The following is a 22,079-nucleotide window of genomic DNA, read 5'->3' on the forward strand; positions in this document are numbered from 1 at the left end:
TTTATTCAAAAGAGATGTGCTTTTCTCAGCTTTAAATGTAAAAGCAACTTAGACCACAAAAAAGACCAAAACTACAATACATTCTGTGCTGTTATGTTGTTCACAAAGCACCCAGCTGTAGAATCCACACTGGGGAAAGTTAATGTTTTTTAAGAAAAACAAAAAATTATACATAAAGTAGTAACACCTATATAGAAGTTAGTTGTCCACTTTTCATGGTGGCAGAATCTCTCCATGGGCCTGCTCTGTTCAATACATTAGAAATAACCTGGAAAAGAGGATTCATAGCACAGCAGCAAGGTTTACTGGCAGTACTAACAGTACTGTCCCCCACCACTCCAATTTCCTTCACATGTTTTTTTTTATATTTGTCTGTGCTGATTTCACCTGCTTTTTTTACCATTCAGAACTTCATTAGTGCATCCTATTCTCAGCTTTACATACAGATAGTTGGAGGCTCTGCCCTTGTTTACCACTCTGCAAGACATTAATGTAGACATGAAAAATAGAAAAGAATGCTAGAAAATAGGATGAAGGAACAAAAAAATCACCATAATGCTGCTGCTGTCTCTAGGGTACTGAGGTTGGATGAAGAGCAAGGTATCCAGGTAGAGTTTTGCCTAATGACAGCACTTTACAGCTCTTATAACTGAAAAATTGTTTATTTTTCCATAATGCCTTGTGGAGGAACAAATATAACTGTCCTTTGTGTGAACAAGGAAGGAGCTTTTTGGATAACAAGGAACAGAGACTTGGAAGGACTGTATGGGACAAAAAACAAGTAAAAACTCCAACAAACATGACATTTGAGGATTTTCTGAGGAATTAAAAAATACTTCCATTTTAACTGGAATTAAAACAAAAGGACTTAGTTTCTGTCAAGACAAAACTAGCCATGTGTCTTTAAAAAATATACATATATTTATGTCTGTCCCTAGGACATAATCTGTTAATCTAAGATTGTCCAGAGATCTGATCAGGCACTCCTGTAATGATGATAAAAGCACAATGACTGAAGTATGAGGAAGTATTAAATCTGTTCAAACAGTTCACTTCATTATCACACAGTCTGAGAGCTTTAGTCTCCTCGCTCCTCCTACATGCCCTGTCTCTCATTCTGACATTTGTTACACTCCTCTGTGAGGCAGCTGAGGTCATTAATCCAGCAGAAAAATAGCCCAGCAAAAAGAGGGATAATTTTCTGCTGGAAAGTTCATTCAACTGTCACATGAGAGGGAATGGAAGGGAGGAGGGAAAAGGAAAGAGAGAAGCAGACCATAAACTACACTATCATTCCGGTTCCCTGTTAACTTTACCCTGACTTCTTGTATCAGAGATACATGCTAATTCCAAGCTCCTTCACAGCTTGCTGAGGACTCAGAGACTGCTAGCACAGATGCCTGGGTGAAATTCGTGGCTTTTTCCACATGAGTACTTCTGACTCTATGTTACCACAGAAACAGCAAGCTGCTTTCCTCCTCTCACACAGTTTTAGCTGAGCACTATTTTAAAACTCAGGATGTTTAAATTGCAGCAGTTTAAAAATACTCACTCAGATCAAGATTTTACTGCTACCCTTTGGGGTCTAGTGATATAATTTTTCTCCTGTATTTGTATGGAACACAGCGTTAATTGATAGGAAATGGTGATAAGAAGATTTGAATGCTTAGAACATACGGGTATCAACTTTGATCTGGCTGGACAATTAATTTCTTCAGCGAGAATTTAGGTTTGCTGTTGCAGAATTTTGGCTAAGGCAACACAAGCTGCAATGGGCCAGAACTGAATCCGTATTTCCCTTGCTACGTTTGCTGCTGTCTTGCTTTAACTCATTTTTGTTCTTTAATACCAAAAGCAACTTAAGCCATCTCTGTCACAGTAGAAACTACAAAATGTAGTCTCCTATGTTGTAGAACTAATGCAACTTTTTAGTTATGGCACTGGCCTTGTCATTTTAATGTTTCTATGTTCTGCCTCTCAAAATATTCACAAAATATGTTAACCTTTCTTTAAGTGCTGATAAAGAGCAGGATTGCCACCCCAAAATAATCTACCACCTAACCAGATCATTGTAGCTAAGTTCACAAGAACCATATTTCAACATTAGCGCTATGTAAAGGGGAAAGCAGCATCCAAGTACAATATAAAGCATGTGATTAAATTGCATTAAATCTTTTCAATTCTCTCTTCCTGAGGAGCTACAGTCCCTGTTATTATACTAAATTACGAGTCTAGGACCCAATTTTCTTTTACCTCTCGTGTTTGAAAGCAGACCGCTTCTAGTGCAGCAAAGGTGATATGTTTTTTATTTGTAAACTGAGTAAGGCCACAGATAATACTGTTGAAGAGAAAAAAACAACCCAGTTAGAACATACTGCTTTACCAGACATACAATCTTACTTCAATCCTAGGCCTTCTAATTCAAAGCTCATTAGTTCCAATGTATGAGGACTACTTTTTAGTATTAAAAACTTTTTTTTATTTAATCTAAACTCTCTCATCCCTGTTTTCCTGACAAATACGCTTTCAGTATCTAATCAAATGGATGTCCCAAACCCCAGGAACATATCACACCCATCCACCCATCCAAATTCTAGTCTTCCATTTAAAAATGGAAATGTATGACTGAGGCTGATTTTTCTTTAACAACAGCATCACCTATCACTAAAATATTAATGAACTCTCTAGTTCTTCCGGTTCTTAATTAAAAGCCCAGCTAGATCAATTCTATGCTTTACATGATTAAAATTGTTTTCAGATCTATACTGATCATTAGCTCCTTCTGCACCTTCAAGGAGATTTCTGGATATGGAAATGATGCTACATCTAACCATGAGTAAGCTGAAATCTGTCAGTGTATTCTGAACTACAGAGCAAATAACAATCCTTTTATTCTAGTTCAACATCTGAGGGATAGTAGTACTATGCAGAAATGCTGCCACATTTGGTGCTGGATACATGCAAGTTCAAAGATATTAAAGGGCATTTTTAGTCACTGCCATTCCAAACAACAGCTTTTAACAGTTAAAAAGTTATGCACTGTGATCTGAAAAACATGTAACTCAAAAGATTATTATTTTTCTTATCTACAAAAAGCATATAAATTGTAAAGATGCAACTACTCAAAACCTTGGGAACTAGATATTCTTTAGGATTTTTTTCATTTTAGGAAATTTATTTTTTATCTTAAATTTGTCATGCTTCTGTGACTCCCATGGCATGTTTTGATTCCAGCAACAGTAGGCAAGCTCAGAAAAGCCAAAAAGCCAAATAGAAGGCTACTATTTGAACTAGTAGCTCTAACTGGTACCAGCTAGTTAAATCTTAACCAGGAAAGGGACTGGAAGGACAGGAGAAAAGAGTGCTCAACAGACTGGAAAGAAAGCTGGGCATAAGGCGAAGGCAAGGGAGGATAAGTGTGGAGGAATTCAGAAGCCTGTATCATTTTAGATTGTGAATGCAGCAGCCATGGGAAACTGAGCTCAGAAAAACTCATCAGCACTGAATTCTTCACTCCTACTTTTTTGCTGAGAGCTCACAGGTATGCAGACCTCCTCTTTCTCTTCAGTGAGATGAAAATCCTTTCAGAACCAGAAATATGTGGAGAAAAAAAGCTGACCCTGTTAGTGGCACGAATGACAGAATTATCTTATACTTCTCTGAAATGCACAACCCAACCCAAATGTTTTCCCTGCCTTCTTTTCATTTTTTTTTTTATTTTTTTTTTTTGAATGAGGAGAGGAGGGCGAGTTGCTCAACTAGCTAATCCTTCTTCTTCTCCAAGTAGCGGTTGTTCTTTTGAACAAACACAAAAGAGAAACACAGTAGTTGAAGATACCATAGAGAATTATGTATCCAGACCCATAAAAGAACAAAAAGAACAGAATCACATACCTGGAAGGACTAGTGACAGTATTTGAAAAATCATTAAATCTCTCTGAAAATGCAGTATTTAGTTAGATCCTTACCCCCTTGCGCTGGGTTCCCAGTATGGTGCATACAGTCCTGAAAATGCTGGCACAAAGTAGCAGCCATAAGAAGTCCCCACTTCTGCGGCCATTTTTTCTAAAACATACACAAAACCAGTCTTCACTTACTTTAAAAAAGTGTACCAACACTTAAATATAACACTTAAGGTATTATTTAAATATGAAAAATATTCAGGACATGTTATGTAGCTACAAAAATAATTAAGCCACATACAATTAAAAAATACAATGAACTCTGGCACTCCGCTCCTCATTAACTAATTGTCCATTTGCAAAAATATGAATGGAAGATGTAGCACAGGGGATTGTGGGAAATGTAATACGAAAAATCAAACCCAAAACTCAAAACTGTGTACTCAATATTCTGGCCTAGATCCTGTGAGAGATTCAAAGGGTATCCTGTGGATAAAGAATGCAACCTTCAAAGCAGTCCAAAAGGTCACACTTGTGCTTAAGTCAAGGCAAGCAAGTGAAACTGGATCAAGACCAAAGGGAGTTAAGAACTAAATTCCTATTAATTTCAAATGGATTTAGAGTTCTAAATTTTCAGCTTATGTATATAATCACAAGGCCAGCTATGAGTGAAGTTTCTTAACATCCTACTAATAACTTTGGATATCTGAACTCCTCAATATTAAAATATAATATTAAAGTATCTGTAATTTAAAAAAATATATATATTAGAACATCTAGAACTGCAAAGTAATGCTAATATGAAGCCTCTTCCTATAAAAATAAGGTACTTTTTTTCTGCTTTTCTAAATTTCTTCTCTTTGCATTGATGACAGAACTACAGCAATAGAGAAAAAAAGTAGGAAAACTTATTCAAAAAAGTCTTTTACAATTATGCTTTCATACAGATGCCACTTAAAAAAGGAGTGAAGGGAGAAGGAAGGACATATTCAGGGAAACAGGAAGAGATAATAAAGTCCCACGTGACTTTAACAACACAACAAGATTACAGTTTTTGAGACTCAGTCCTTCCAAAGGTCAAATAAAACTTTTGAAGTCAACGGGTACTGGAGTGTTTCAACACTTGACTAATTCACGTGACAGTAGTTTGTATTCTTCTGTATAATCTGCAAAGCTTTCTCACAGAAAAAGACTAACGCTTTTTAGTTTTTACTTAGTCTTCCAAGTTTTACATAAAATTGAATTCTAATTTTTTACACCTTTGAATAAGATATCAAATTATTAAACGTGTAATGAACTGCTTTTTAATCTTAAATCTCATTACATCAGTCACCTTCAAACTGTTATACTTGTGTGCTTCTGATATTTTCTCCTTTTTCAAAGTCTGATATATTCCTAGTTTCTATAATGTCACACACCAGCTTGTTTCAGTTCAGCTCCAGCAGAAAACACCAGCCACTCAAATGCAAAAGGATTACTATATTCTTAGTCAAAACAGATTACCATCCTCCACAACTCCTTTAAATGGCAGCTTTGCAAATGTGGTCCCTGACTCAATAGATATGAAGCCTTCTAAGTGAATAATTCCATATGTAGGGCTTCAGGTTCTCATGTTAATGACAGGAATGACTATGTAAGTTTAGGATCAAATAGGCTCTGGGTTTCACAACACAGACTTAAATACACTTGGCTCAGGAAAATTCAATATTGTATGAAACCAGGAATTACACTAAAAGTATAATATCATTAGCACAAAAAAGTACAGATAGCAATAGAACAAAGCTGACAAAGGGTTTCAAGAACCTTGTTGATATGCTATATGAAATACATGTATCAATAAACAGTGATTTCAGAGGTGCAAACCAAATTGTTCGAACATAGCAAGATACAGGCATCTTCCAGCTTTTCTTTACTTGAATATTTTGAGCTCTCATGCAACATTACAAACATTTAGACATTGGAAAAGAAAAAACACTGAACAGCTCCAAAGTGTAAATACTCACCCGTATCCTCTGAATTCTGAACAATACCTAGATTGTCCCTCAGCCAACGAACAACAGCACCAGCTATTGCAACAGATCCCTGAAGGAAATAAAATCATTAAAACATTAGGAGACAAAAATTGGTAGGTTAATGTTCCTGGACTGGAGAGGAAGGGTAGCTTCCATTGCAGGCGTACAGTAATAGCTTAAAGCACTGCCAAGAATGCTGACAACCAAACCACAGGTTTCTTGGCAGCTAGAGGCTGACATGTAAAAATGGCAGCCTGTTACGCATGCTCCGTGTAAGAAAGGTGACCATTACATGATTTGTTCAATGGAGGGGAGTTCCATGACATTTCCTAAGCCTTCTTTCCTAAGCCTGACAAAGTAAGGCTTTTATGCTTTAATTTAAAAAAGCAAGATTGATTATGTTTAGAGTCTCAGTACAAATTCCCAGACAGACAAAAAATTTGGGCACTTGTACTTGCCAGCAAAATTCAGCCCTGAAGGGCTCCATCATATCATAGATGAATGGCATGGCTCCCATCTCACTCCAAGTCCAAATCAACTTCTCTACAAAACAGTCTCAAGTCTACTAGACTAAGCTTCAAGTAAAATGGTAGCAGCATTAGATTTTCTTGCAAAGCCACTGCTAGAAGGAGCAGGGGTGTTTTCTAACCAGCTAGTTATTACGGTTACAAGATATGGGGTTGCTTGAAAGAAAAGGCTGAAGCCGCATTTATTGCCTCTCTGGAAACTGTCTCAATTAGCAGACTGTAGATAATTGCAGAATGGATGCAGGAGAAAAAACACTATCTTCTGCTGAAGCTTTTTCTTCAGATAATATCATTAAAGACTTGAAGATGAGGAAGAAGTACACATGCATGTAGTTCAGCATGCAGAAATACAAATCACTCTCAAAACAGTTCAGTTCTTGCTTTAAGAACATGGGTTAAAAATAAAACAAACCTCTTACACACCTAAACACAATGAAAACCCCAAAGTTTGCCAGACATGCAAGAAAATGCAAGATCAACTTTCCTTAGAGAAGGAAAGGGAAATGAACACTGCCTTCTACATCCCAGTAAGTAGAATAGTTTGTAAGGCACAAACTATTGTCCCAGTGAAGAAAATCCCACAAGTTGTCTTTGTTTCACATGGGAAGCACAGGCTCTCCATAATGGCAGCAGAGAATTCAGTATGTGTTATTTCAGAATAACTATTAGATCAAGCCCACTAAGCAACAGAGATGAAAGAATAATTTTATTGATTCAGACAAAGCTTTGATGCCTAACAGCTGCTCAGCTGCTGTGCTTCAAAAGCAGAACTTTAGAACAATGAAACCTTAAGTTATACTAAAAATCCAAGTTTCTACAGAATTTGGATGCCCACAGAGTTGTGTGGAGAACTGAGGAACTAAATTTAAGCTACGACAGAACCTAAGTCTTAATTGGTTAGTAGGTAAAAAAGGTCAATTTTTAGAGCATTCTTGTGCCAGAAATTTGTTCTAGATTTTTAAAAGTTAGAATTTATTAGAATCAAATAAAAAACAAAGACATGTAGTCATGCATTTTATTCAGAGGATAACTAAACACTAGTGCTTTCCCCCCGTTTTTTAAAGCCAAGTTCAGTGTAAATTATTAATTTTTTATTTATAACATTTATTCAAGATTTGAAAGACTCTGTAACAGAAAAAACATGTTAGCCATCAAGCACTCAAAATATAAATGATGCATTGTAGAAATATTTGTATTAGGTTGCTTGATAGAGATTGGAGATAGGGATAAGAAAACCACACAAAAGCCTAATGGCACACAAGCTATAACACAAAGCTGTATCATTATAAAAAGGAAGAAATTACTGTACTTACCTCTAGTGCATAATAAACAGGTTTGTCTCTGCCCAGTTTGTAAGCTATTGTGGTTATAAGACCATGCTCAGAAAAGACACACTAAATGGAGAAAGAGGAAATAAAAGGCAAAGCATGAAGAACAAAATATTTTTTAAATACATTTGAATGGTAATAAACAAGAGATGAAACCTTCACTGGAAAAAAAAAAAATTAAACACGGAAGGTTTAAACAATACAAGCTATCAGTCATTCTAAATAAACACCTACGACAGAACTGCCAGGCAGCTGGTGTTAATTCTCATTTCCACAACTTTTTCTCAGATCTTTCCAGCCTCCTTATAGCACAGAATTGGATGTCTTTAGGAGACATGAATGAGAAGGAGGCCAAATGATTACATTATTATTTGACTGCAATTAGGAAGAAATAATGGGAGAATACAAAGGGAAGAAACGAAATAGCCAAGACAAGAACATGAGCATGTGGTTAAGTAGCACAACACTTGGCACTCCTGGGCGAGGTTAAGAAACGCATACAAGGAAAGAGTAAGAAACTCGCTATGAAAAGTTCTTTTTGAAAACTTCAAGACCTAGGAATGAAGTCTTATTGAAACAACTTGAACAAATCATTACTTTTTTTTTTTCTTTCAGATTTCAGCATGAATTTTTCCTTATCTCTAGCAATATAACTGTTGCTACTAAGTTCAAGAAAAGCAAATACATACTATTACTCACTTACTTAAGATTGTCAAAAAAAAAAGTGAAAAAAGTGAATAGCTAAAAAATGCAACTAACCTTCTGACCTGTATTGCACAGCAAGAAACATCCTGTTCCGTACCTAGCATGAAAGCAAAGGAAAGTTAAAACCAGAATGTTTAAAGGATAACCTGCTACTACAGTTCATGAATCCATGACTCCCTTGTGGAAAATCAAGACACCACTTTCTGCCCCTTGAAGGTTATGCCATCCTTAACCGATGATAAAACCATCCTCAAAAATCTGATTAAAATGCAGCCTGCAGCTCAAAAATCCATTCCTACACCTCTGTCTCTGGCTACTACTTCTAGAATACCCAAGGAACGAGCAGATACAGCTGAAAACTAAGTGTGCATTCCTCTTTGGTGGCAGAGTTCAAGCTTTTAAAGGGGAAAATTTAAGAAACTCTGCTTCTATCACAAAGAAAAGGGTTTTCTTTAAACATACTCAGTTCAAGTGTTTCTAAAAATGGTATGTTCCTAATTTGAAGATGACATCACATGTATGGACGCGTACACACGTGAAAGGACTCAGTTTAATAAAAGAAGTACAAAACATTTACAATCCATTTTTATTCTAAGAAATTATGAGGTCTCTACCTTTTTAATACCCTGAAAATTTTAATAGCTTAAAATAGAACTGATAAAGTCTTCAGTTATATGTGGAGGGGAAAAGGGTAAAACAATAACACAAACAGGTTAAAAAGCTCACTTGTAGCTTTTGGTTGAGGTATATTTTTTTCAAAAGGTTTCTTGTGTTATAAAAGTATTTTTAATAATAATTCTTTGTGACAGTATTACTTAGAACCATGTTTGTTTTACTAAAATACAAGGCTACTAGCCATTACATTTGTGTATAAATATAAAAGATAAAGCAAAGCTTAATTAGCAACAAATATAGATTAATGTGTAATTAAATCTGTGAAAGTGCAATACTGTGTACATGCTCAGTTAAGCACAAGGTTGTAAATGGAACAGTAAAACATTTAAGCAGAGAGCTTTTCCTCAAATGACTGTTTGAATACACCATCTGACTGATTTAACCGATCAGTTCTTTTAAACAACACACATGAAGAGGCTGAGAAATAGAAAAAACCCAAATTCTCCACACTGAGCTAGACAGAAGCAAAACTAAGCACTGCAACTGAAATGAACCTTTCCCATCTTATCAATGCTGTGGGGTTTTTGTCATTCAAGTCTGTAATCTAACTCACAAAGCCTGTATTTGTTTAACTTTAGTTTACAATTAAAATGACACTACAACAGTTTTAATCTGTGTTTTGGAGAATTTTAACATTAAAAATATCCTGTCACACAGATATATTTCCTCATAGTGACTTTGTTCTAAAACATACCTCACAAAACACTTAACTTTAATATCTTCACTATTTTATATAAAAGTCAGAATATTGTTTGCTTTGCAGGTCAACTGAGTCAAAAGGTAGAGCTGTAGTTTTATGGTAACTACAAGAGCATTTGGCGGTTAGCTTGAAAGAGAACATGATACTAAATTCAAAACAGAACTGTGATGTACTGTGTATCTTAAAACTTCCATAATAACTTACGTGTTTTTTGCCTGCCCATCTTGAAAACACATTTGCCCAACAAGAGCAGCAGACTGGTCTCCTAAGCACTGCAAAGATAAATTTTTAAGCAAATGTTCACCCATGAATCACATGCATAAAAAAGGAACATGAAAAGATGTATTTAACTCCAGTGTGTCAGGAGCATGCAGGTAATAAAAGTGAGGAAAAATTTCTAGAGACAACCTGTGCTTTTTACTACTCTTCCTTTCATAAGAACTGCAAATGAAGTATGTTGTGCTACTTATGGTGCACAATTTAAAGAAATATAAATTAAAATTTGCTATCTTCATGCATATTGTATTGAAAAAAAGCTGCTATTCTGCCCAACATTTCTGGATTTTATATATATACTGAACTCCTTTTATATACAAAGCAGAGCTTGCTTCCATTTTGTAATGTTACTTATTTACTTAGAGATCCCAAGTCTCCCACAGCACTATACATATACATTAAAGGTATCAGCTGTATTTACACAGCCGGACCATAAGTTAATAGTGAAGAATCCAGTCAGTTAATAATTAAACTTCAAGTTTACTTCACATTTAACTTAAAGTAAAAAAACATCAACTTGATTTGCAGCAGGATTCACCCATCTTAGAACTTTCGCCAACGAAAACACATTAATGCAATATCAGGTTCTTATGCCAAAATCTGCATTGAAATAGGACTTACCCCAGAAATTGGTACACCTGTCAAAGCTCCAGATTTCTGATTTGCAAAAAGAGAAAGAAAAGCTCCAAATTAGCTTTCCATGACAGTTAAAGACAATGAAAATGAAAATAAACTTGTAATGCTCAAAGGAAAACAAAGAAGTGCCACTTAAGCAACACAGTTCAGTTCAGGTTTACATGGGATTTCAGACTAATGCAGCTCATGCCTAAAACACTAAAACAAAGCAGGAAATTTGCAGGTATACTTTATGTCACATCAACAGTTCTTAACATAAATTTTGTTGAAAACATAGCGTATCAAAAGTTAGGCTCAGTGTAACCTGTACAGAGTCAAGTGTAAAATGCAAAAGTGCAAAAATGGCAAAGTGACTAGAAAAAATGTGATTGTGATGAAACACTATGGAAAGACAGAGGCCTCATTGTAAGATACAGTATTTTAAGTCTCACATAGAATTTCTTCCAAATACTATCACAGTTTTTCAGCTGCATTCTTGCACAAGTAGTTTATACCCTGACAATTTTTACCTCTTTTTATAAATTGTTTCTTTGTGCAGTTGTGAAAATGCATTTCCAGTGAAGCCATGCAAGTACATTTCCAATCTGAATAATTTTTTTCTTTAATTCTGTTTTTAATAAACTGGATTTAAGGTAATTGAGTTTATAAATGGTGTTTCACTATAATAGAATGAATATCTGTAGACAGAATGGATCACTTTTCTCATTTATAAAATGAGACAGCCAACATTTATTACCCAGTAGCTGTATTTTTTACTTCACTATGAAAAGAACTATTAAATATCCTGCAAATGATGGCAAACACATATATCAAGATTACATTTTAGAAATAACTTTGGCATAAACTCTAATTGTAGTATCTCAGATTTGGAAATAAGAACCAAACTTAGTGGTCTCAAAAGTGTGTGTTTTCTAATCCTTAAACCAGTGGAAATGCACAGCATCTGAACAGAATGGGTAAGACATAAGTGGTTAGCCTAACAGAAGCTACTCACCAGACTAGGACAGATTTTCTACAGTCAGCAAGAGGAAGAAAAAAAAGAAAAGGAAGGAAAAGAGGAAAAGAAAGGAAAGTTCACATTTAAAGTGACCAGCTACTCTGTTTCACCTGACAGGCACATCTTTTTCCATTTACATCACTCATTCAGCTTATTACAACTCACTGTCATCTGACCTTCACGTTAATAAAAGTCAGCAGTGACTTCTAGTGGCATCTCCATTAAGATATTAACAAAACCACTTAGATTTCAGGCAAGTTAGAGTTATACTTTAAATAAAATCTCATATTTTGTCTTAATTACAAAGTGTCTGTATGTTCTTAGTAAACAATAGGGAAAAACTCTTAATAGGAAAAATAATGCAAAATCACAACATCCATGTTATCCAATTCTGAGATTTTTAAGAATAAATTAGATGCCACTCTACCAGAAGAGTTGGTGCTGCATCAAAGTAAACAAGAAATTTCAGACCCATAATAACAATTAACGATTAACTCCTAAGTAATATTCATATCTGCACTGGAAGCAGTGTGATTGAAAAGACATCACAATATTCCAAAATGTTTTTTTTTACTGAGTGCTACATACATACACATGGCAAGAGCAGTTTATTTTTCAAAAAGAAGGCAATCTAAGGTGTCACTTGTGATTTTCCAGTTCACAGAAACTGGCTAATCTTGCCACAACACATCTCGTCCAGTCTTCTTAGATCATGAAGACTTTCACAGCAACTTTAATCTCTTATTTTCAATTATACAAGAAGTAAAAATACTGTACTCTAACAACAGTGATCTCCTACATTTAATCTACTGATTACACATTACATTCTGATAGGTAGTTTTGAAATCAATAAGTAATGGTAAGAAAAAAAAAATAATTTTTATCCTAATGAAAAACTTCTCCCATCTTGTTTTGTCCATTTGACACTTCAAGGAGAAAAAAACAGATATTTAATTTCAGGTAATATTACACAGCAGTAGATAATAATATACTAATCACAAATCAGACAGTACTGGTCTAGAAAAAGCCATTAGTCTTCATCTATCAAATCGACATTGATACAGTTATATTTTTTACAAGATTAACTTCACACTCACAGAAGAAAACATACCATCAGGCCATAAATCTCAGAGGAGCTTCGTACTTTTGGAAGCATTTTCATGGGAATATCGAAGAATCTGAACACAATAGAAAATAATTTATATATAAGTTCAGTGCTAAATCAGAAAGCCTCTTGCATTTTTTTTTCCTTAAATAAGTTTAGGCTATAAAGAAAAACCTTATCAATGAAACTTTGATTTCTAGAGTTTAATCCATCACTATATGTTTTTCCAGTTGTTACAGTACTTGACACTGAATTATGGAGTAAAACAGCATATATTTGAATATTCTGAAGATGTACCCAACTCTTTCATGTAGAAAGTCATTTGTCTTACAAAAATATGTTTATAATATTGTTATTAGTACATTTACATTTAAAATAAAGATGCTACGGCTGTAACCATCTTACAAATTTGATTGAGGAACAAAGAAACAATTAAACCAGTCCTCCACTTACAGAAAAAAAATCAAGGCTCTGCTACTTTTAATTAATCCAGACAGTTGTTATTTGGGTATCTGGAGAACAATGAATCTTTATTAATGTTAACAGTAAATACAACAGTAATTGCCAATCTTAATCTAGATAAGAGATTCTCACTATTAAATTAGTTTCTTTATGCATCACTCATTATCTGTATAAATACAGTATTACTGAAAAACTGAGCTTACTGGCAGAGCTCAGGATCCCATTCCAAGGAATGAATGTTGAACAACATTGTTCTACTGGCATTGGTTACATCCGTACAGTGTATACCTCCATTCTTTCCACCTGTCAAACTCTGAACAAAAAAAGTAACAACAGTATTTGCCAGGAAAAGATACAGGTTTATGTCAACAAATTACCAGAAAAATATTGCTACATTCACAAAGCTTTCAGCTTTGGACTGGGAACTCCGATGCTCATGCAACAACTAAAGAGGCAGACCAGATTTAGTGGAAAAAAGGTATGAGAAAGGTAATAATGGTTCAGCAGTACCTCCTGGATTCTTCTGTTGTAATGGTGGCTAGTACAACTTTCTTAAGTCCAAGATTTTTCCAAAAGCATGTGCAAAATTTTGTAGCAACCTATAAATGGTAAACTACACATAAACTTTATAAAATGTGATGCAGGAACAGTAAAAGTTCATCTTGAAAGGAACTTGAGTAGAATTTCTTTAGTGGCGTGTACTGACATTACTGTGGGATGAGGGCATGATGTGTCACAGTACTTTGCACAGAAATTTGCATGAAATGGAAATTAGTTTTAAAAACAATGATAAAAAACTCACAAATACATACCCATATAAGCCATGAATCAATAGTCCCAAACAGAGCTCTGCCATCATAAGCTGCTTGCCTAACCTCTTCCACATTATCCAAAAGCCACCGAAGTTTCACTGCACTAAAATAAGTGCTAAGTGGAAGACCAGTCTTAGACTGTAAATTAAAAAAAAAAAAAAAAAAAGACCACGCAACTATATTTTCCATGAGTACTGTAGTTATTTAAAATAAATGGTGATAGTAAGCAAAAAAACTCCCCAAAGACATAAAACTCAGAGAAATCTGACAAGCTTGTTATTTAAATAAGTACTAAGCATACAATACAGAAGTCTGAAAATATTAAACCCAAATGACCCATGCATTAACGGACAAGGATTAAAGCTAATCTAAATGCAGTTCAAAGATCATTGACGTTGCAGAAAGCTTGACTTATCTAGGATACCTCCAAACAACTAGGCAATCTTTTACCTTTTTGTAGTACAACAAAATGATGTTTACTTGTCATTGGATAGGTAGCACATGCTTAAGTGTCACAATTACTCATTTAAACTCTCTAATGAGATATATAACAAGTGTTAATGACTTAATTTAAGGAAAAAAATTATTTTCCAGTCTCAGGTCTGTAATATAGTATTATGCAATTTTTTGGTTATATTTCAAACTAAGAAGGGACCAGAAGCTACAACTGACTTACTTTGTTTTGGGGCATTTTAAGCACTCATCTCCAAAACATTATATACTGTAGCAATAAGAATTCAGCTGCTACTTAAATGTTCTGGAATATCTCTTACCTTAAAACAGGCCTTATTTTTTCCTGGAATTTTTTTAAGAAGCCGATCAACTGTTGACTGGGTTCTCAGGTCAAGCCACACTAAAAACATAAATTAAATTAACTGACCAACTGATGTAACATACAAAAAGTGACATGCACAATCTTCTTCTACAAAACTAGAGCTCTTACCAGTAAATTCCTGACTTTATTTTTAGCTTTTCATGTAGTTGTAAGAATACTGTATTGCCATTGTATATTTAATACACTGTTGCAAAAACTAGAAATGGTTAGATAAATTCATTTGATTTAGAAGAACAAATACATTATTTGAGAAATCAGGCAGGATATTCCACATAATAGCATACATTCCTCTACCAGAGCATAAACAAATGACCAACACAGCTCTGTTTACAGAAGATGCTGTTATTAAACTGGGAGGTTAAAAGAAATAGCAGGTTGATTATTTACTAATTCTATGAAAACTTTGAACTGAAGTGCTGTGCCAGATTATCAAGGTACAGCTGAGCTTAAGTTAAAGCTGTAAACACCATGTATTTGAATCTAGAAGCAGTCCTGTTTTTTCAGTGATCTAATGATAAACTAAATCTGGCACTTGACAATGGCACAAAAGAGCAAAGCTAGAGAATTTCCATTTCTCAGCTGACCTAATCTGAAAAGCCAAGGTAAGTTAAAAATAAAACTCCAAATCAGTAAGCATTCATTAAGCCTACTTAACGTTTTTCCTATACTGTTAAATCAAAAGCATTCTGAAAATTTAGTGAGGTCTTTCATTTAAAAGGAAGTGACTGGGCATATGTCAGAGCTTCATTACATGCCAGGGATGTACAAAACCCCTCAGGAACACTGTTTTTTGTTAAAAGCCCATGAAACAATTTATTAGCTATTAACTAATAACTTTGATAGAATAGGCCTTTTAAAATTGCAGTGGTCCATACAAACACATGGCTTATGACACAGATATCAAAAAAACCCAAATAAGTTAGTGGCATAGGCCATAATGGTATCTGCCCAGGAAACCAGTAAAGCATTTTTCTAAAACATGCTCATTTTATGGTATTACATATTCAGAAAATACTGTACTTACCAATAGCATTATAAAGAGGTTCTCCAGTTGTCCTATCCCAAACCACTGTTGTTTCTCTCTGATTGCTGACTCCAATGGCTTCAGGACAAAATAGAAAGAAGTATCCTTTTCAGAAGGTTTGTTTTCCCCTTTTGGGGGGTAAGGAAGGGAAAGGAGAGGTGGAGGAACACGTAAGGAGAAGACGAAAGCAAATAGGAAATAAAAAGCTTCCAACTTTTTCATGTTATGATCTAAAAATTTTACTTCTAAATATCCATCATCCAACTGAGAGGGTAACTAGCTTTCCCCAGAGTCCTAACATTTCAGATTTTCCTCATTCATCACTTGTCTCTGTGATTTTGCAAGATTAGCGTAAGTCTGTAGATTTATATACACAATGGGCTTCTTTTCTCATTATTCATCCCAAACCAACTGCTCTGAATTCCAATTTAAGGTTTTATTTGAGGCCAGCACATACACCACCTGTTTACTGTCTTAAATTAAAACTACAAAATCTGTCCTGTTCAACCATAAGTATGTTAAAGCCCTCAGTTACACTTAAGTACTAGGAATACCTTTTATGTTAGAGATGTCTATGTTCAGTTGTTGCAGTTTCTCACAGGTCTTTTCCACACATTCATAGACAGACCTTAATATCTCGCATGGATCTTGTTCCACCCATCTTTAACAAACAGCATACACCAGTTAATAAAAAGAAAAAAATTACATTTAGGGAAAAAAAAAAATCTAGTCTGAATAACCAGCTGAGCATTTTGACACAATAATAACTACAAAGTATGTTTTGCATATCTACAAAAAGTATAACAAATTTCAAACCCTTCTTAAACAGTAAGCTGTATTTAATTCCAAAACCATCTGCAGAAAACAAATAATTTTGTTTTGGCTTATTCAATACAGAGGGCTTTGGCAGCAAATGGTAGGTCAGTTAAGAACAGGCAAAAGAATCACCTCAGAGAACAAACGTACAATTTCTATGGACTAAGATGATGACTATGATTAAATTGTAAAAATGATCAGCTGTACCACTTTGAAGAAGACCAAGTCTTGTTTAAACTTTAAATATGTTAATGAGTCCTTAGAGTAAAACACTTCAGTATTTTTTAGTTTACATAACCCAGAGGACATACTGGACACCCATTGTGGAGTTTGTAATGCAATTTTTCCTACCAGACAGTCTTTCATAGCAGATACTATGTTCTTAATTATTATTAATCAACTTCAGTTTTGATAATTCCTAGATTAAAATACACAGGCTCTACCGAAATGTACACAAAGAAATAGAAAACTACAGAAAATTCATACCCTTCTCTTGGGAATTTCTGCTGTAACTCAACTTGATGGTGACTCAAAAGCTCTGCTGTTCTTGCATTAAAAACCTGCAGATAAATTACACAATAGAATTTTCTATGAACACAGAAGTTTAAAGAACAGTATGTTGACGTGAATTGTTTTGAACGAATACAGCACCATGATAACTGACAGTCAATTTCTATTATCAACCCAATCTATTATCCATGTAACCTGGGTTCAGATATATGAATTTTTGTAATTAAGGTGAGCAGAAAATATTTTTGTAAGCTTTTTTGTCAATTATAACTTCTTTTTATTTTTCCTTGGTGGATTGAAAAAGAAATATTTTTTTTCTTGTGAAGGCTGTAGAAATTAAACTGATGATGTATTTTAGAACATATGTCTCAGTAAAATACCCATATTTCTTTAGGACCTGCTCTGATACTCTAGTGCCAGAGCTTGTGCCTTTTCTTGGGTTAGCTCACTTTTAGGATGAGTGATTAAGAGACAGACAATCACATGTAATTTAGAAATCACAGAAGGGACTAAACTGTGAAGAAAGTAAAAGCACCCAGGTCGAACCCAGTATGTTTAAAAACAAACTACCAACACAGAGTTCATGAACAATCTGACAAGAAATGAACGTCACTGCAGCAACACATTACTTTAAAAAAAGAAAAGCACATGCACAAAAGTGACTTAGATTTGGATATACTACGATAAAAACCAGCAGAGTAGAGAATCCCAAGGACTATACTACTGGCTATTCTTAAGGAATCACAAGTTAGAAGCTCTGCTTTGCAGAAGAGCATTAGCTGGAATACACAATTGTCATTAACCATTGGTGGCGCATTTCCAAAAGTAACCTGCAGGTAAGCTAAGATAAAATCCAGTAAAACATCTTTATTGTACAAGGAGTAAGTCAGTGCAACTGAGTGGGCAGTGAGGACTTTCGCATGAAAACAGCTCTTTTTCACTAGCATCATGCAGAATCTTTTGCTTGAAGAACATCCACGGACCTGGAAAGTAAAACCTAACAGAAGACTCAAGTGAACTGTAGAACATGCCAATAGGATACCATCCTATCTTTTTATGGCAAGCAAAGGAGAGTCAGATGTAGAAAGCAATCTTGTGCTAAGGGTACAAAACTCAGTTATACCCATTCACTCTGTAGGATAAAAGTGCATCTTTTCCTGACTTCCTGTAGAATGCCCTCTTCTCATTCCACAAATTTTAGGTATTTCTCTTAAAGCTTTTAATCTGTAAACTCTTGATTTCATCAGAATAATTCAGGCTGATAGAGACCTTGAGAGATTTCTAATACAACATCCTGCTCAAAGTAGGGCAAACTGTAAGACAAGAACAGGTTGCCCAAAGACTTTTTCTAGGCAAGTCTTGAAAACTTTCAAGGATGGAAACAACACAACCTCTCTGGAAAATACTAAAAGCTATTTTTCCACTCCCCAGAAGAGAAATCTTAAAAAGGTACATGTTCATCCCTTTCTGTTACCAGTTGGAAAGATTACATAGAAAAAGCACCACTGTATTCTTTTTACCATATTTACTTATCTGTGTTTTATCTACCAGCTCGGGCTGAACATGAAGCTATCCTAATAAAAGGGTAAGCTCAGTCAGTACTGCATGCCTGGAAGGAACTAGTATAATGGCATGAAATGCTACGCAACATAGTTAATAGGAGAGATTAATTTATGCATGCATGCATGCAGCAAGATTATTTTACTTGAAATTGCTTTTCTGCCAAAAGGATAGTAACATTTACTAAGGTTTTATAATAAATATTGAAGACTTTCCATTGAACCTGTATGTATCTGACCTACTTACAGTGTTAAATATCACTCAGTAATCATTCACCATTAATCATTCAGTATTCCATGAAACAGAAGGCAGTGCATAAGGATTCCTACTGTTAGCAGGAAATAAAAAGAGCTTCAGTAAGCCATGGTAATTCATTGTACCTTGGAGTGTATGACCCACAGATAATAAAGGGTGAAGCTCTAGCACAACAAGTCTTTTTGCCTCTCTCTAAGCAAGCTGTTCTAACAGCAATTAATTCTCAATGCAAGCAATAATACTGCAAATGCACAGATTTTTCATGCCTATAAAGAAGGAAGTAGGTAAACATTATCTCCTAATTCATCACAAACAAACCCACAAGCTTCTGACATCCTCAACAAAAGCATCAGACACTCCCTGTACCTCAGGGCAAGGGATTAGAAAGTCTCACTGAGAACACTACTATGTTCCACAGAGATAAAATTCAGATACAGGAGATGATGCCAGACATAAGTGCGTAATTACATTTAAACCTAGAAGATTATTATTTAGGGGAAAAATAGAATAAATAGAAACTCATCTCCTTTCCTGTCCTCCCCTGCCCACAGCCCAAAAAACCCACCAACAACCTGTTGCCAAAAAACCCATCAAACTGCCCTTTTTTCTCTCGGACAGTGGTGAGAGAAATTGGTGACAGTAAGTATGAGCAATCCAGATAAGGCAAATACATTCCTACTGAAACAGGTTTGAAGTGTTATTTCTGACACTGCTTTCTTCCTTTCGTATTTGTTAGGAGCTGGTTCCAATTTATTATACCAAGCTCTCACTTTTTGTATTTTTGCCCTAATTTTATTAGCAGTAGTCAAAAAAGAATTGTCTAGGCTATTCAGATATGCAGAGCTGTCTTGAATAGAAAAAGTGAAAAATTGAATAGAGTGAAAACCACCAGATATGCACTGAATATTCTTGTGAGATATTAAAGGAATAAATAACACCTTTCCACTCCCAACAAATTACCTTACACAGAATTAGAGCTTGAGCCTTGAATCTCAAGAGTGAAGGAGAGAAGAAAGACCTACTTAGCCATGCTGTATGTAAGTAAGCAGACAAGCACAAAGGCTGATCACTTAATTCAAACTCTTTATAGGGTCTCTAATGTAATACATAACATCATATGAAGGGGCTTAAACAGTTGCATGGAATTAAATTGAATCTTCATCATATTAGTGGAAAATAATTCAGATCAATCAGTTGTAACAGTTTTCAAAACATGAGAATATGATACAAACAGAAATATGAGGTTAATGAAAGCGATGCAAGAAACTGCACAGCTGGAAGGACAATAGTGAAAACAGATATGGAAGTAACTTTGCATGACTCTTAAGCTTTGCCATGTAACTCTTCCTGTAGAAAAGCTACTTCTGTTAGACTATGCTGTATCTCCATTAATTACTGTTAAGCTGGAACAGCTAGAGCTTTGCAGGTAAACAAGCTGAGCCCTGCAGAGACTTGGCGGTACTGGTGGACAAAAAGTTGGGCATGAGCAAACAATGTGCACTCGCAGCCCAGAGGGTTCACTGCATCCTGGGCCGCATCAAAAGAAGTATGGCTAGAAGGTCAAGGGAGGTGATTCTGCCCCTCCACTCTTGTAGGACCCCATGAGGAGTACTGTGTCTAGCTCTGGAGTCCTCAACACAAGAGGGACATGGACCTGTTGGAATGAGTCCAGAGAAGTGCCACAAAAATGATTAGAGGGCTGGAGCACCTCTCCTATGAAGACAGGCTGAGAGAGCTGGGATTGCTCAGCCTGGAGAGAAGGCGGCTTCAGAGAGACCTTACAGAGGCCTTCCATTCCATGAAGGCGGCCTACAGGAATGACGAGGAGGGACTGTTTAGAAGGGAATATAGCGATAGGAGGAGAGACAATGATCTTAAAAGTAGAGCAAGGTAGATTTAGATTAGGTATTAGGAAAAAGTTCTTTACAATGAGGGTGGTGGAGCCTTGGAACAGGTTGCCCAGTGATGTGGTGGACACCCCATCCATGGATACATTCAAGGTCAGGCTCAGCCAGGCTCTGAGCAACTTGATCTAGTAAAAAAGCTTGCTGTGCACTGCAGATGGGGCTGGACTAGATGACCTTTAAAGGTCCCTTCCAACCCCACATATTCTATGATTCCATGATAAACTGCATTGAAATCAACTCAGCTAGGAGAAGGATGACAAACAATAATTCCACCTTTAGCATTTACCTAGGATTAGCAGGCAGTCAGCATTGAATAACTACAGTTTAGCAACACTCCTAGAAATAATCTTGCTTGGAAGGCTTCTAAAGAACGGACCTTCCTTTTCCCTCAAGGAAGTGCTTATGATTATGGAAATAAAAAGCAAAACTAGAATGTATTTTAAGTGATAAAAGCTAAGAGTTAGGGAAAATCAGAAGCATTTATGGTAGTTTTAACCCTTCTTCTATATTTACAGAATTTAGCTATACGATCAAGTTTTGCTTTTTCTCAAAAGATTGCATTACCTCAGTAGAGGGGTGAAATGGATTCCCCTCAACAGGGTAAGCTCAATGGGTACGAAGGTTTTCCTTATCTAAAACAATTTTTGTTTACTGAAAAGAGTGCTTGCAATGTGATATAGCTTTATTTGAATGTTTCTTCTGGAAATGAAGGAAGAAGGAAATATTTGACTAGGGTGGAAAAAGAAATGTCTGTGACTGACTGATAAACCTAGAACTTGAAGTACTGTATATGTACTTCACTGTGTGTGTACTTCACTGAATATTTTCATTCCTGCTGTCCCTGGATGAAATGCCAGAAAGACTTTATCCAGCAAACTCTTTCAAGAGATCAGACAGTGTTTCAGCTGGTCATTAGCTCCTGATGCCAAGACTTTCAGCCAAATAAGTTACAGTGGATTTTATTATGATTCTTGAATAAAATAAAATAGAACATGAGAAATGCAAGTATTTGATGAAAATATTTGGCAAAACAGC

At 35.4% G+C, this 22,079-nt stretch overlaps 1 protein-coding gene across 4 annotated transcripts in view; it reads right to left on the minus strand.

Annotated features, from left to right (window-relative positions):
* The window catches only part of GK (glycerol kinase), a 40,243-nt gene that overhangs the window by 13,471 nt on the left and 4,693 nt on the right, over positions 1-22,079 (minus strand). For 2 of the 4 annotated variants that reach the window (XM_051608468.1, XM_051608471.1), the window contains exons 2-16: positions 17,299-17,372; positions 16,551-16,657; positions 15,997-16,074; positions 14,911-14,990; positions 14,138-14,275; positions 13,529-13,638; positions 12,870-12,936; positions 11,756-11,773; positions 10,747-10,782; positions 10,054-10,121; positions 8,529-8,571; positions 7,755-7,835; positions 5,906-5,984; positions 3,969-4,065; positions 2,254-2,338 (exon numbers count right to left, since the gene is read on the minus strand). In XM_051608468.1, the coding sequence (XP_051464428.1) occupies positions 2,254-2,338; positions 3,969-4,065; positions 5,906-5,984; positions 7,755-7,835; positions 8,529-8,571; positions 10,054-10,121; positions 10,747-10,782; positions 11,756-11,773; positions 12,870-12,936; positions 13,529-13,638; positions 14,138-14,275; positions 14,911-14,990; positions 15,997-16,074; positions 16,551-16,657; positions 17,299-17,372 (1,161 nt within the window). The remainder of the gene's footprint in view (positions 1-2,253; positions 2,339-3,968; positions 4,066-5,905; positions 5,985-7,754; positions 7,836-8,528; positions 8,572-10,053; positions 10,122-10,746; positions 10,783-11,755; positions 11,774-12,869; positions 12,937-13,528; positions 13,639-14,137; positions 14,276-14,910; positions 14,991-15,996; positions 16,075-16,550; positions 16,658-17,298; positions 17,373-22,079) is intronic. The other 2 variants (XM_051608469.1, XM_051608472.1) reach the window with 1 other exon arrangement.

Source organism: Apus apus, chromosome 1 (assembly GCF_020740795.1).
Source record: "Apus apus isolate bApuApu2 chromosome 1, bApuApu2.pri.cur, whole genome shotgun sequence".
Classification (NCBI taxonomy): Eukaryota; Metazoa; Chordata; class Aves; order Apodiformes; family Apodidae; genus Apus; species Apus apus.